The 13,503-nt window shown below is 62.4% G+C and overlaps 1 protein-coding gene across 1 annotated transcript in view; it reads right to left on the reverse strand.

Annotated features, from left to right (window-relative positions):
- The window catches only part of FIBCD1 (fibrinogen C domain containing 1), a 35,582-nt gene extending 22,554 nt beyond the window's left edge, over positions 1–13,028 (reverse strand). The window contains exons 1-3 of the mRNA XM_045883359.2: positions 12,974–13,028; positions 12,248–12,360; positions 3,172–3,651 (exon numbers count right to left, since the gene is read on the reverse strand). Coding sequence (XP_045739315.1) covers positions 3,172–3,651; positions 12,248–12,319 — 552 coding nt within the window. The 5' untranslated portion in view covers positions 12,320–12,360; positions 12,974–13,028. The remainder of the gene's footprint in view (positions 1–3,171; positions 3,652–12,247; positions 12,361–12,973) is intronic.
- Positions 13,029–13,503: the final 475 nt, after the last annotated feature.

Genomic DNA, 13,503 nt, shown 5'->3' on the forward strand with positions numbered 1-13,503 from the left:
GGCTGTGTCATTGTGCAGGGTAGGGGCAGGACAAGCGGGGGGCGGTGGTCTGGCCCCAGGCTCTGGTGTCAATTCTGGGTTTTGACTCAACCCCTCCTCCATTCACTGGGCGAGTGACCCTGGAAGAGTAACCGAACCCCCTTTGTGAGTGATGGCACCTGTCTTTCTGGGGTGGGTGTTGGGGGTGGTTCACCAGAGCAGGTGTTTGGGGCCTGAAAGCTCAGCCCACATTCCCTGTGTCATTCCCACCGCTCGGCCACCCTTCCCGAGATCCGGGTCTGGAGGTTTGTAGCTGGGTCAGCACCGGGCTGACCACCTCCCCCGCCGCCCCCCGCCGGGACCTCTGGGCCGTGCTTGCTGCCTGAAGGGTCTGGGGGCTGTCACCTCCCCCACCCTGGGCTCTGGGAGGCTGCAGGACCACGAGGAGGGGAGGCAGGTCACGGGCGGACGACAGCCAGCCAGCCACCCCATGCACATGAGCCCTGCTGGGTCTTTACACGCTGAACCTGTCACTTGCCAGATAATAGCTCGCTCGAGGAAGGAAAATAGAAATATACAGAGCCAGCAGTTTACAAAATACGATTCTCGGCTTGTCCAGAAGCAAGGGCCCCTCGAAAGCTTTTAGTTTCCCCGTCAGCTTCTCCTCTGCAGGGAGGGCTGAGGCCCGGGGGGAAGGGCGCCGAGGTGGGCAGGGGGGACGCTGGGGCAAGGCAGCCGACCCCTCCCTGGGCTTTCACAGCAGTGTCCTATAGACAGGCCCTGTCGGGGGAGCCCCGTGGACCACATGGACGCAGGCAGCCCCCAGAGCGGGGGCGGGGGGCACCTGCAGGGTGTGGGCAGCAGAGATCACCAGGCTTGTTGGCTAAGTCTCCAGGGTCCTGCCCATCCTTCTTCGACCACCAGACACACTCGAGGAACTCAGGCACAGCCCGCTCTTGCTGGCGGGCAGGGAAGACCTCCGTTTAAACAGCAAATGATTAAAGTTGAAAATGTACATATAAACATGCTCCGAATTAATAGGGAAAGTCAGTCCCTGCTCGCTGAGCTGCACACATGCATTAAAAAGGACCTGGCAGCTTTTAGAGGCAGCGAAGTCAAAGCTGCTCCTGGCACTTCTTGGTCGTGTGACTGAGCTTCCACAGGGCACTCTGCCACTCCGAGCCTCCGTCTGCCCCTCCGGAGAATGGGGTGATGAGCTCCCCCTCCTGGGGCCACTGTGCCACAAAGTGCCTACTACCCGAGCACCCAGTGGTTCCTATCGTTACTCCCGCAAAAGAGATTTTCACTGGTGGCTCCCCACTGGCTGCAACTTTAGTTTACAAACCATTTTATTTCCATAATAATAAAAGAAAGGCTCATCTCTCTGTGCCGGACGCCAGCTGAGCCCAGCCCGGCCAGGAGCTCCCACATCCTCCTGGGTATGGACTATACTATCCCCATTTTGCAGGTGAGGAGACTGAGCCCAGGGAGGGCAACTGCTGCTCCTTGGTGGAGGCTGGACTGGATCCCAGCACTGCTGGCCCGAACCCTGAAGGCAGAACCGCTCAGCTCTGCAGCTCCCGGGCCAGTGGGCCATAGATGTCCGTGCCCACAAGGGCCGCCGCGATGCCTTTTTACCTGCGGGGCCCCGGGGGTTTGCGATGAGGTTCAGAGAGGTGCCTTTTAGCAAGCAGCTCTGGCACTTCTGACAGGGGGTGTCTGTGGGCAGTGCTTTGGGAAACCCAGGTCTGCGCTGATCACCTGGGGGTCTGGGAAGCTTGGAGCCTGGAGCCGCAGTTCCATAGCTCTGCAAGACACATGGTCTCTGAAATCACCCTGAGTCTGCGGGAAATGAGTCAAATTAAATGTTCTTTTGAGAAGTAAATATATCAGGTGAGCCAAGGCACTACCAGGCCCCCCAAAAGCTATTAGTCTTGTAGGAACAGCTCTAGGCCTCTGCGTAGGTGGGTGGGTGGGAGACCCTGAGGCCTCTCCCTGCGATTCCCCACCCCTGCCCTAAGGGCCTGGCTGAACCACGTGGAGAGTAAAGTGGGGGGCCCAGGTCACCCAGGAAATCTGGGTGATCTGCTGATGGAGAGGGCAGCTGAACACCTCATCCCCACCCCACCCGGGAGGGGAAGCGCCTTCCCATCAGTCACCCAGACAGGATGACGAGGACTGTAATTTCTCCAGCTATAGCCTTCAGAGGAGGGAAAAGACCCATTGCTCATGAGCTGCTGGGTGACCGAGTGCCTGGTCATCCCCGGTGTCCGGAAGGGGCTGGGACCAATGGCAGGGTGGGGCTCACCTCCTAGTCCCTAAAGACCTGAGTCATTGGGGTGATGGGGTACAAAGCCGGAAGGTGGACAGGGCGCTGGGAGGCCAGAGGCCAGAGGCCACTGTACCCTGGACAAATCATTCTCTCTTTCTGGGCCTCAGTTTTCTCTTCTGGAAAACAGTGGAAAACCAACAAGATGACCCTAAATCCCTGATCCTATGTGGGGCGGGGGGAGGGGGGTGAGGAGTTCTTGCTGGTGCTCCAGGAGTGGTCAACGTGGGAAACTCTTCCCCCAGATCTACAGGTGCTTGCCGGGACCTGCCTTGGCTTAGGAAAGGGGAGGGGAGCAGGGGAGACGGGGCAGAGGTGGTAGGGAGAGGCTAAGGGTCTGGTTGGGCTCTCTCAGCTGGTCCCTCCTTCCCTAGAAAGCTGGGAGCATCGACTGGTAGAGAATGGGGGAGAGAGAGCTGGGGAGGGGGTACAGCTCTCTCTGGCCTTGTGGCACGGCTGGGGAGAGGGCCTGCCCCTGACCCGCCACGTGACTTTGAACCTCAAATCACCACTGATGGAAGTCAGGTCTCGGATCATCTGTACTGACGTGCTTGGGAAGCCCCTTGAGCCCTGGACTTGACCTGACTGGGATGCCACGGGCTGCTCCACAAATACCCAGGGTCCCCACGGTCCCCAGGACCGTGGGTAGGAAATGGTGCCTCTCGCTGTGTGGCCTTGGATGGGACCCTCGCTTCTCTGAGGCTCACTGGCTCCACGGTAGATGGCAATAGCAACAGCCCCTGGTCCTGGGGCCCTTGGGGATTAAGGGAAGCCGTGGACATCAGGCGCCCAGCACCGGGCCGGACACGCCGGCCGCAACCCCCTCCCCCACCAAGACCCCAGATGCAGACCCAGCCCCGTACCTGGATGAGGCGGCCCTGCTCGCTCTGCAGGGCGCTGAGCCCCTGGCCCAGCGCGCCGAGGCCCTTCCGCAGCCCGGCGCACTCCGCCTGCAGCTCCGAGGCCCGGGCCAGCAGCCGGGGCAGCTGGTCCGCCAGGGTGTCCAACGGCTCCTGCTCGCCTGCGGGCCTCGGCTGGGCCTGGTGCTCGGCCAGCGCCTGCAGCACGGAGGCCTGGGCGCCCTCCAGGCGGGCGAAGCCGTCGGCGAGGTCGGGGCAGCGCGGGTCAATGAGAATGCTGAGGCGCGAGCTGTCGGCCCTCTCCACGGTGACCAGGGCGCTGTTGGCACCCGCCGGCCCGGTGCTGGTGCTGACGACGGGCGGGGGCGCCGTGCCTGGCACGTGGGCGTGGTTCAGGAAGAGCACGGCGCCGGTGACAGCCACGGCCAGCAGGACCGCCAGGGACAGCAGCACCGTGCACAGCACGTAGCCGCAGCCGGGCCACTGCGGGCGCACACGGACACAGAGACGGACAGACGGACGGGCGGGAGAGAGAAGGGGCGGCATCAGGGGCGGACCTGGGCTTCCAGCTCTGCCCGGGGAGGGGTGCCCAGGCAGCCTCAGGAAGGGGCCTCTGGCCTTTGTGAGGGGTGGGCAAGACTCAGAGGGCCCCCTTCTTGGGGACAGGGCAAGGGAGTCCTACAGAGAGGCAGAGGTGAGAGACAGAGGCCCAGAGGGGAGACAGAAAGCCCGGGACCAAAGATAACAGCAAGTGCGAGTGAGTGAGAGATGCACGCAGCTGGAGATGGAGAGGATGAAAAGAGAAACTGAGGCAGAAAGGCGGGGAGACCGATGGAGAGAGAGGCGCCCTCCCCTCACTGCCCCTGCCCTGCTCCTTGTGGCCTGCACGGGACAGGCACACCTCCCCCATGCAGCCCTCCTGGGTGGGTCAGGGTTGCAGGTGAAGGCTCCCACAGCCTCAGGCCCCCGCGGTGCCATTTCCAGGGGTTGGGGTGGACCTTGGGTGAGGGACCTCACCTCGCTGAGCCTCGGGGTCCTCACCTGTAAAACGGAGGCAATAATGACGCGCCCTGCCCCGCACGTGGGTGCCTGCTGTGCAGACTCAGGAAGAGAGAGCTGTAACGGTGACAGCAACCACGCTAAGAATTGTCACACTGTCACCGCGGAATGAGCGCCCGTCACTAAAGGTCCCTTTCCACCTGGAGCCCCTGCAGCCTGAGTCCCGAAGCCAGGGCAGGCCCGAGAGGCTGCCATGCATCAGTCCCCAGGGCGCAGGGTGGCCGCCAAGCACCTCCTCTCCTCTTTCCTCCCCTCTCCGCAGAGCAAGCTAACGGGCAGCGCCCCGCCGGGCACCCTGGAGAAAGGCGCCTCCCTCCCGTGAAGGAGGCGAGGGCTGGGGCCGCCGGGCAGCCGTGCCCCCCAGAGCAAGAAAAGGCGGGGAGGTAAAAACTGGGTTCAGGGGGGGGCTACCGGCTGGAACCGGGGGGGGCAGCTTGTCGTTAAAGGAGGCGCCGTGATCGGGCTCGCTGTACCCGATCGCTCACAGCCCCGAGGGAGCCCGCAGAGCGGCCACGGAGCATGTGGCACGTGGGGGACATGAGGCCCAGGAGAGCCAAGGGCTTGCCCAGAGTCGCACAGCCGATGAGAAGCGAGCTCAGACTCAACCCTCCGGCCTCCCGCCTCCTCTCGGGGCCCTTCTCCGGCTGGCTTTCCCCCACGTTTCCAACTTTGGGGACCAGAGATGCATCTTGAAGGGAGTCCGTATAGAACGCACTTGGTGCATTGTGCGTGTGCAGTAAATATTAGCAGCTTTTACTACCCCGTGATGGATGTGCACGGAGCATCGGGAAGTGTTTGGTTCTTTGTTTCCCACCCGAAGTGTTACTCCTGTATGTCACCCACGCGGGGATGCACCTTCTCATTTTTCCACATTTAACGTCTCCGATGGTGGGGGCTCCTGCAGCAGTAATTGACCCTTTCTTTCTCAGTGATACATAAAATAGCGAATCCTCTTACACAAGGTGTCTTACTACGGGAAAGTACAAAACAGCGAACAGCTTGTTTTGCTTAAATTCAAATTCTACAAGTAAGTCCCAAATCTCCTACTTGGGACCAGAGGAAGATGGGGTCGGGGCTGGGGTGCAGGTGGACAAGAAGGCCGCCCCCCACAGGAAGGGTGCCATGCTGTTGGCGAGATGAGGGAGAGAATTCCTTAGCCCGCCCCTGCAGTGATGATGCCCCCAGGACTCAGGCTCTGCCCCTCCTCTCTCCATACCTTCCCCAGGCGGCCCATCCATCCCAGGCTCCACACGTCTAGACAGCTTACTCCTGCCAGACCTGGACACATTAGCTCCCTCACAGCAGCTCTGCATAGGCTGCTCCCTTAGCCTGAGGCATCTGCTGCCCCTGCTCCGCTTCCTAATTCCCTCTCTTCCTTCGGAGCCCGGCTAGATGTCACCTCCTCCAGGAAGCCTTCCTAGACTGTTTCCCCAGCCCTCCCCACCCCAACCTAGTTTTGGAAAGACTCCTCCTCCATGTTCCCACGGCCCTTGCTCCCCTCCCCCATGGTGGCACTCATCAAGACCGACAGTCATCACCTTTGACTTCATTCATGTACTCGCTCAAACATCCATTCAACGTTCACTGGGTGTCCCCATGAGCCAGGCTCCAAACCAGTCCCTGAGGATGGGGGTGGCGGTTGTCCTAGCCCTGCCCTGGGGGAGCTCATGTCCCATGGACTGTGATTCTTAGCCTATGTGGGGCGTGGATCGGTTTGGGAATCTCTGAATGCTGTGCACCCAAGGAAGGCTAGGCTGGCAAGCCCCGGGCCCAGGCGAATTACCCTGGACCACGGGAGCCCCCGAGGGCAGGGCCTGCTCGCCTGGCACGGAGCAGCTGCTCGTGGGATGGATGGGAGGAAGAGCGGATGGACCAGGTCATTTCCCGGTGACCGTGCTCGCATGGGGGGGAGGTCAAGGCCCTGCCACCCTACTGTGTGTGGCAGGGCAGAGGCTCATGACCTCCACGCTGAGCCCTGGACCTCGAGGCAAGGCCACCTCTAACCCCGTGCCACCCTTGATGGCCTCGTACAGAATGAAGGCCACCTCCAGGCTGCCCCAAGCCCCCAGTCACCTGCAGATCAGAAGCTTCCAGATTATCGCTGCCATTCCTTGAATACGTGCCCTGTTCCCGCCCCTGAAACCTCCGAACGACCCCCTGCTCTGGTTGGATTCACTTGGCGGGTAGGAAAACTGAAGCTTGGAGAGCAGAAGACCCCTTCCCAAGGTCACACGGGAGGTACATGGGAGGGCCAGCATTTGATTCCAGGGCCGGTGGCCAGAATCACACCCTCTGTCAAGGCTGCTTGCTTCCCACAAACTTCTTCCCTCTGTCTGGTGTGTGACTGGGGTTTGCGAGACAAAGCTCTGTGTCAGCAAGTAAGTCCCTGTCAGGCCCCTCCCCGAGCCCATCGGGAGACACCTTGCCCAAAGCAGCTCTGAGCGCCGTCCTCCAACCGAAGAACATTAAGGTCCCCCAACTGGCTAGGCAGAGCGGCCAGCCACGTCTCCCTGTGTCTCCAGGACCCTCGCCCTCTCGTGCACCTGCTTCCCCCCAAGCCCCTGATCCCTGGAGGGAAGGCAGAGGGTGCTGGGGAGGGAGAGGCTTGAGAAAGCCGCAGGGGATCCCCAGAGGGGCAGGGGGATGACGGAGTTGGAGCTGAAACAGGCCACTCAGCAGAGGAGAATTAGTCTTCTGAGATCACCTTAAACATGAAGTACTGTTCGCTTTTATAGGCTGCTGTTTACGTGTCTCGCAGAGGAATCTGCCGAGATAATAAGGGGGGGCTCTGGGCAGTGGGCAGCCGATGGAGCATGCCGTGGGGCTGGGGCTTGTTAATGAGCCTTCGGCGGCCCTGAGCACCCGGGGGTCCGCAGGAAGCCGCGAAGGCACACGGGGCAAGGGGTGGGGACACTAGGAAGCTATCCCGGGCAGTGGCATGAGAGGAGCCAGGAGCCCCGGGTTCGAGGTCCAGTCTGCCCCTGTGTGTGTGAGCCTCCAGCTGGAGGGACGCGGCTTCATCCCCTGTGTGACCCCCCCCCACCCCACCCAGTGCTGTCCCAGCCAAAGGGAGGAGGAGATGGGCTCGTGCCAGGGGACGAAGGAGACTGGAAGCTGCAAAGGTGCCTCAGTGCCCTTAGTGGAGGGGTGGTATCTTTCCCAGCTGCCTCCTCTGTGTCCCCAGCCTCAGAGGTGGTCATGGGGTCCGGCGGGGACAGGAGCGCTCAGGAGGGAGGGACGCACCGCATGGATGGCCTGCTAGCCAAACACACCCAGCCCGCCCCATCCCCTTCCTTGTCTGCTGGCGAGTCAGGGGGCGGTAGCCTCGGGGTGGACCGAGACTCTACTCCTTGTATCAAGGTCAGAAGAAGAAAGTGTCCCTCTAGGGGGAGGCCAGGCAAGGTCAGATCCAAATGCAATCGGCTCTGAGCCCCCCATCTCCTAGGAGCACCCAGCTGGAGGCAGGGTGGCCGTTCATCATGACGGAACCGGGTAGTGGAGCTGTGGATTGGGAAAACCGGGGCTGGGTGGTGTGCGGGCGGGGGTGCCCGGCAGGGAGGGCCTCTCAGGCACAGAGCTGCGGGGGGGCGGCGCAGAACCCCTGGGGACGTCCTTCCTCCTCACCTCCTCCCCCAGGAGCCCACATCTTCCCCCACCGCTGGCAAACGGCTCCTACCTGGCCAACTCGGAGGCCCTGGCTCTGGCAGGACCGGGGGTGGGGATCCCAGAGATCCCCTAAAGTGAGGGGCTCAAAATCCTGGCGTCCCAAAGACTTGGGAAGAGGGCCTACTAGCTTGTTCTATGGGCTCCGAGGAAGAACCCCCTGCCCTGCTAGGGCCTCTTTAAGGCACCCCACGCTAAGGGGCATCTGAAGCCTCCAGCCACCTGGAAGTTCCTGGGGGAGTGGCTAACAGGGACAAAGAGACAGGACCTGGAGAGCTGCCCAAGTCCACCCCTCCTGGGGCCTCCAAGCTCCCCAAGCCCTGCCACTCCTCTGGAAGCAAGCAGCTCTGGGTCCATTTTCGGGGGGGTCTCCATATGTGTCCTGTGAGGGTCTTGTTCCCCCGCCCCACAGCTCCTGGCCTCCTGGATGGCCCACTCAGCCCGCCGACACCAAAAACCAGGTTCCGTCCACCCCTAACCCGAGCCCCCCGAGAGTCCCACCTGGGGACGGCACCAACTGCATCACTACCCCCCCAAAGCTGGTGCCTCACGGAGTTCCCCACCTTTCCCTCTGCCGACACCCAGCCAGCCACCTGGCTCTGTCCCTGTGCCCCCAGCCCTGCCCTGGTCCAAGCCCCCTCACCTGCCTCTAAATCACTGTGACCATTTCCCCCTGGCCTCCTCCCAACCCCACCCCCACCAACTCATTCCTCATGCAGCAGCAAAGGACCCCTCCTGAAGGTCCCGCTGAGACCCCTCTAGAGCTACGGAGGCCTCCTGCCTCCAGAGCAGGTCCCACTGGGCCCCTCAGCTCAGGGCACCTGCAGGCTCCGCCCTGAACCCTGCCCTGCTCTTTCCACCTGCCCGGCTCCTTTCCTGTCCCCCAACACACATTGGTCTCCCTGAAGGACAGATCAGGCAAATGCTGTCCAGCTTAAACATTGCCTCCTCCGGGAAGCTGTCTCCTCTGCGCTCCCACCCTGCCTTCCATCACAGCCACCGGCTGGACTGGATGGTGAGCTCCGTGGGGCAGGGCCGGGCCCGGAGGAAGGCACAGAAAAGTGACAGAAGGGAGTCCTTGGCTTGTCGTCCCTGTGGGCCCTCGCTTCCCTCCTTCTCTCCCAGCCCCCACCTAACCCAGTGACCTCCAACCAAACCCTAGGGAACAAGAGGACAGACGCTTTTCTTTACAGCGCCTTGTAATAATACCTGACTTGCGGGTTTCTTTGTCCCCCTCATGAGACGCAAAGCTTCCTGAGGTACAGGTTCCCAGCTGTACATCCCAGCTGAGGTAGGGACTCTAAAAACAGTCACTGAGCGAATGCAATGCAGCGGGGTTTAGGTTAGACATCAGGGAGAACTTCCCAACGAGGATTTGGTTTTCCTTCTGCGACATTTTTAGAAGTTTTGAAAGGACCAAGAGACGCCGCCTGGGATTGCCAAGGCTAACCTCCCTGTGGGGTGACGTGACTCGAGGACTGCTCAGAAGCGAGCCCCCGCCCAGGAGGAGCCGGTTACAGGGTGACTTCCTGCCCCACACTCCAAGAGAGAAGAATCGTGTCTATTTCTAGATCCTTTCATCTGAGCGACTCCAAACTCTGGCAAATATCCCACCACCATCTCCTGCCCCAAGGGTGTGAGGGCCCCTTCATTCTGCAGGGGGAGAAGGGACACTCTAATGAAGGCAGGAACTCGTCCAAGGTCAGCCAGCAGATGAGGAGCTGAGGCGGGACGGGGCCGAGGGCAGAGCGGCCTCAGGTTGTCCCCAGAAACACGTCGTGGCAGCGGGGGACCGTGAGCGCCCCGGGGACCACGCAGCCTGCAAGCCAGGGCTCTCCCCCTGGGAATTACATCATGCAGCTGAGCAGACTGACCGAGGGAAGGACAGCCAACCGCTCCTGCCTTTGTTCTCATTTTGCAGGTTGTAAGCCCAGACCCAGAGAGGGGGAGTAACTTCCCCAGAGTCACACAGCATGTCAATGGCCGAGACAGAACTAGGAACATGGGAGGAGCGAAGGCCAGATCTGAGGGAGGAAGTCGAGAGGGACCCAGGACAGCGAGGCTCTCTCTTTCAACAGTGAGCTCAGGAAAGGCCCTGCCTCTTCTCTGAAGCTTCCAACGAGCCTGGGGCTGGTACAGGGGACAGCCTATCTGCATGCAAGGTCACCAAAGGAGTGGGAAGGGGAGGTCGTGTTTGATATTGGCCCCAGGCCCCTGGGGCCACAAGCCCTCAGCTGCCTCTGATGCCAAGGGGGCAGACAGCCGGGCTCTGGCTGGTGGCAGCTGGACTATGCAACCCAGGCAGCCGCACAGGGAGGCCCCGAAGCCACAACTCAAACAGATCCCCCAGAAGCCACCTCCCCTTGAGACATAGCGGCACTTGCCTGGCTGAGGATTCATGCAGTTCAATTCAGCAAATGTCCCTAAGCTCCCACCCTGACTGCATGGAAGGGCAGGAGCCTGGGCCCAGGGGAAGAACTAGAGATGGGGGCCCAGAAGGAGCATGTGTCCAAAGGGAGCTCCTGATAGAGGAGAGCCCTGGGGCAGGGGGACAAGGCAGTGAGAAAAAGGCAGCTGAGGAGAACAAGCTAAATGCTACTGGGACTTTGAGGCACAGCCCCAGAATATCAGGGAAAGCTTCCTGGAGGAGGTGGCATCTGAATAGGTTTTGAAGTACATGTAGGATTTCCCTGAGCAAAAGCAAAAGGGTGTGAGTGTGTGTGTGTGTGCGTGTGTGTGTGTGTGTGTTGGAGATCTCGGTGGGGCCAACAAGATGACACTGCAAAGGTCTGGAAACGGGCAACCTAGTGTGGGACTGGGGTTTGGCAAATGACAAGCAGTCAGTCCCGGTAAGGGGGCTAGTGGGAAAGGAGAATGGGTCAGGCTGGGGATAGCCTTGAACAAATCTAGGAGGTAAGACTGCTCTTGCTAAGAGGGTAAAAAGTCAGATCTTAGCAGGAGAGGATTTTTTTTTTTTTTTTTTTTAATCTGGGATTGGCTTGGGTGTCAACCTGACGGAAACAAAGGAACAGACCACCTGGGAGGCATCGGGAGCTGCTGGGCTCAGACCTGCGTTCGAATCCTTACTCTCCTGCTAACACGCTGTGTGGCCTGAGCGCATGCCTCAACCTCTCTGAGCCACGTTAGCCTGTGACATGGGAATGTGCCTCCCTGCCTAGCCCCCAGGCTGCTGCAGGAAGTGAGGTTGTGCAGATGGTTGGGAAGGAGCTTTGCAAACTGTGGAGGGCTGGGCCCCCACACCACGGCACTGTCCCTCCAGACAGAAGGAGCAGGTTGAAGCCCTGGAGAGTGAGGGGCTGTCAAGGCTCGTCCCTGCCGCCCCCTCCTGCCACTGTAAACACAAACGGCTCTTTCCCCAATGACATCTGTCTGGGAGAAATTTGAAATTTAAAACGGGCAGCCCCATTATTTCCTCTCCTTGGCGAGCGGGCCTCCTCATCTTGCCTGCCTGCCCCAGTCCCTGGGCAGCCTGGCCTGGGGCAGCCCCAGGGCTGTCCCTCCACTCAGCTTCGCATCTCCAGCCCCCTCTCCGGCCAGCCCTGGAGCTCTGCCCTCACCACCCCTCTTCCCAGTGCACAGCCCTGGGCACCCTCCAAGCCTACCCCCTCCACTGCCCCAGAAGAGGCAGCAGGAAGGGTGCAATGAACAGGCCCTGGCACCACGGACCCAGGTTCAAATCTCAGCAGAGCCTCATGGCCTCCGGCAGGAGCAACCCTCTCTGAGACCTGCTTTTCTTGTCTTAAAGCTGGAGAACCATGATACCCAAGCTTCTCACTTGAGACAAACATTTATTGATCCTTTAGCGTAGAGCACGGCCCCGTTTAAAGTGTGAGGATTTAGAGGAGATCCAGGGGGATCCGCACCCTGGTCCAGAAGCTCAGGTTACCATGCCAGGCGCCTGGCACAGGGTGGTGCCCAGGGTGGATAATTAGCAAGTGATTAAGATGCCCATTGTAGAGGTGAGGAGACAGACACTCAGCGAGGGGTGTGATTAGTGTGGCTGCACAGTTTACTGAAGGGCTGGTCACCCTGTGAACTCGAGGTCCCCTACTCCCTCTGCTCACACGGGCACCGGGAGGCTGTTGGAGGCTCAAGAGGGCCATCTGCCACAGCGCTATGCAGGGGTGCTGCCCTCATCCGCACCCCGAACCCCAAGTTCAAGCCTCTTCTGGAGGAGGAGGAGAGGAGGGCGTCGCCTCGCCCCAGGCCTCCCGAGCCTCGCGGGGTGCACCCCAAACTCCAGTCTCGAGCTGGGCGCCCACCCCGCCGGCCGCAGCGGCCACCACCTCGCCAACCGCGCGGGCCCCACGCCCCCACGCCCCGGGCCCGCGCGTACCTGCGGCTTGTCACGCGGCCGGTCCTCAAGTTGGGAAGCGCCGCCCACGGTCTTCCACCGGTCGTTGACCATCTTCCGGCAGGACTGGCGGGGGCGCCCGGCGAGGCGCGCCGCTGCGGAGCGCAAGGACGCCGGGGTGGGCGCGGGCTCGGGGCGCGTTCTGCCCGCCAGAGCCCCGCCTCGGTACCCCGCGCCGGCTGGCCCGGGCCAGCGGGCGTGGTGTCCGGGGGTGCGCGGGTGAGGACGGGCTGCGCGGCTGTGCGCGGGTGAGGGCGGGAGCGGGAGCGCGAGAGCAGCCAGCCCGCCAGCCCGCCCGCCGCTCGCGCTGCGCGCCGTCCCCGCTCCCCGCTCCCGCGCCTCCCCCTGCGCGCTCCTCTCCCTCCTCCCTCCTTGCTTCTCAATCTCCGTGTCGTTTTTGTCTCGGACTCTCTTTGCCTTTTATTGCTCCCCCGCCCCTCCCGGCCTCCCTCCCTCCCTCTCTCTTTCTCTTTCTCTCGCACACATACACACATACACACACACACATACACACATCCATCATCTCCACCTCCGAAAAGGCCCAGATAAAGGGGCAGAACCCGCCCCAGGACCCCGGGGCCAGCCGGGGAGGGGGGCCGGCAAACCCCCGCGGGCAGCCCGTCCCCTGCCGGCTCCCGGAGGGGCCAGGGAGACCCGGACGGCACCTCCTCACAAACTTCCTCCCCGGCCGGACCCGTGCCAACTCACCGTGCGCGGGGGGCGCGGCGCCGGGCGGGCGCAGGGGGCGCCCCTGCCGGGCCGTCGGGCGTCTACCGGGGGCGGCCCCGAGCTCCTCCCGCTCCCTCGACCGGGGCGGGGCAGGGGGTGGGGGCCGGCCGGCGTGCGCCCCCTGTGGGTCTGCGAGGTCTCGGTCCGGGCCGCGTGGCAAGTGCGTCCAGTCCTGGAGTCACGAGCCGCTGGGACCTTCCCCTCCGGATCCCGACCAGCGAGGCCGGCCCTGCGGGTGCCCGGGCCAGAGTCCGCGACCCTGGATCCTGGCTCTCGCGGGCCAACAGCAGGCCCGACGCCTCCCTGCGCAGGCGGCCCGGGGGCCGCGGGGGTCCCCGCCGCCGCGACAGCCGCCGGCGCCGCGGTCCCGAGTACGAGCCGCTCCGCGCTCTGCCCGCGCTCGCGGCCGACCGCCCGCGTTCCCCAGGCGCGCCCCGCGCCGTCTCAGCCCCCGCCCCCTCCTCCTCCTCTGCCCAGGAGAGCAGGGATCTGTGCCGGGAGGGGGCTTC

This window comes from Mirounga angustirostris, unplaced genomic scaffold (genome assembly GCF_029215605.1).
Source record: "Mirounga angustirostris isolate CCGP_5_RB_7025 unplaced genomic scaffold, mMirAng1.0.hap1 SCAF_15, whole genome shotgun sequence".
Lineage (NCBI taxonomy): Eukaryota > Metazoa > Chordata > Mammalia > Carnivora > Phocidae > Mirounga > Mirounga angustirostris.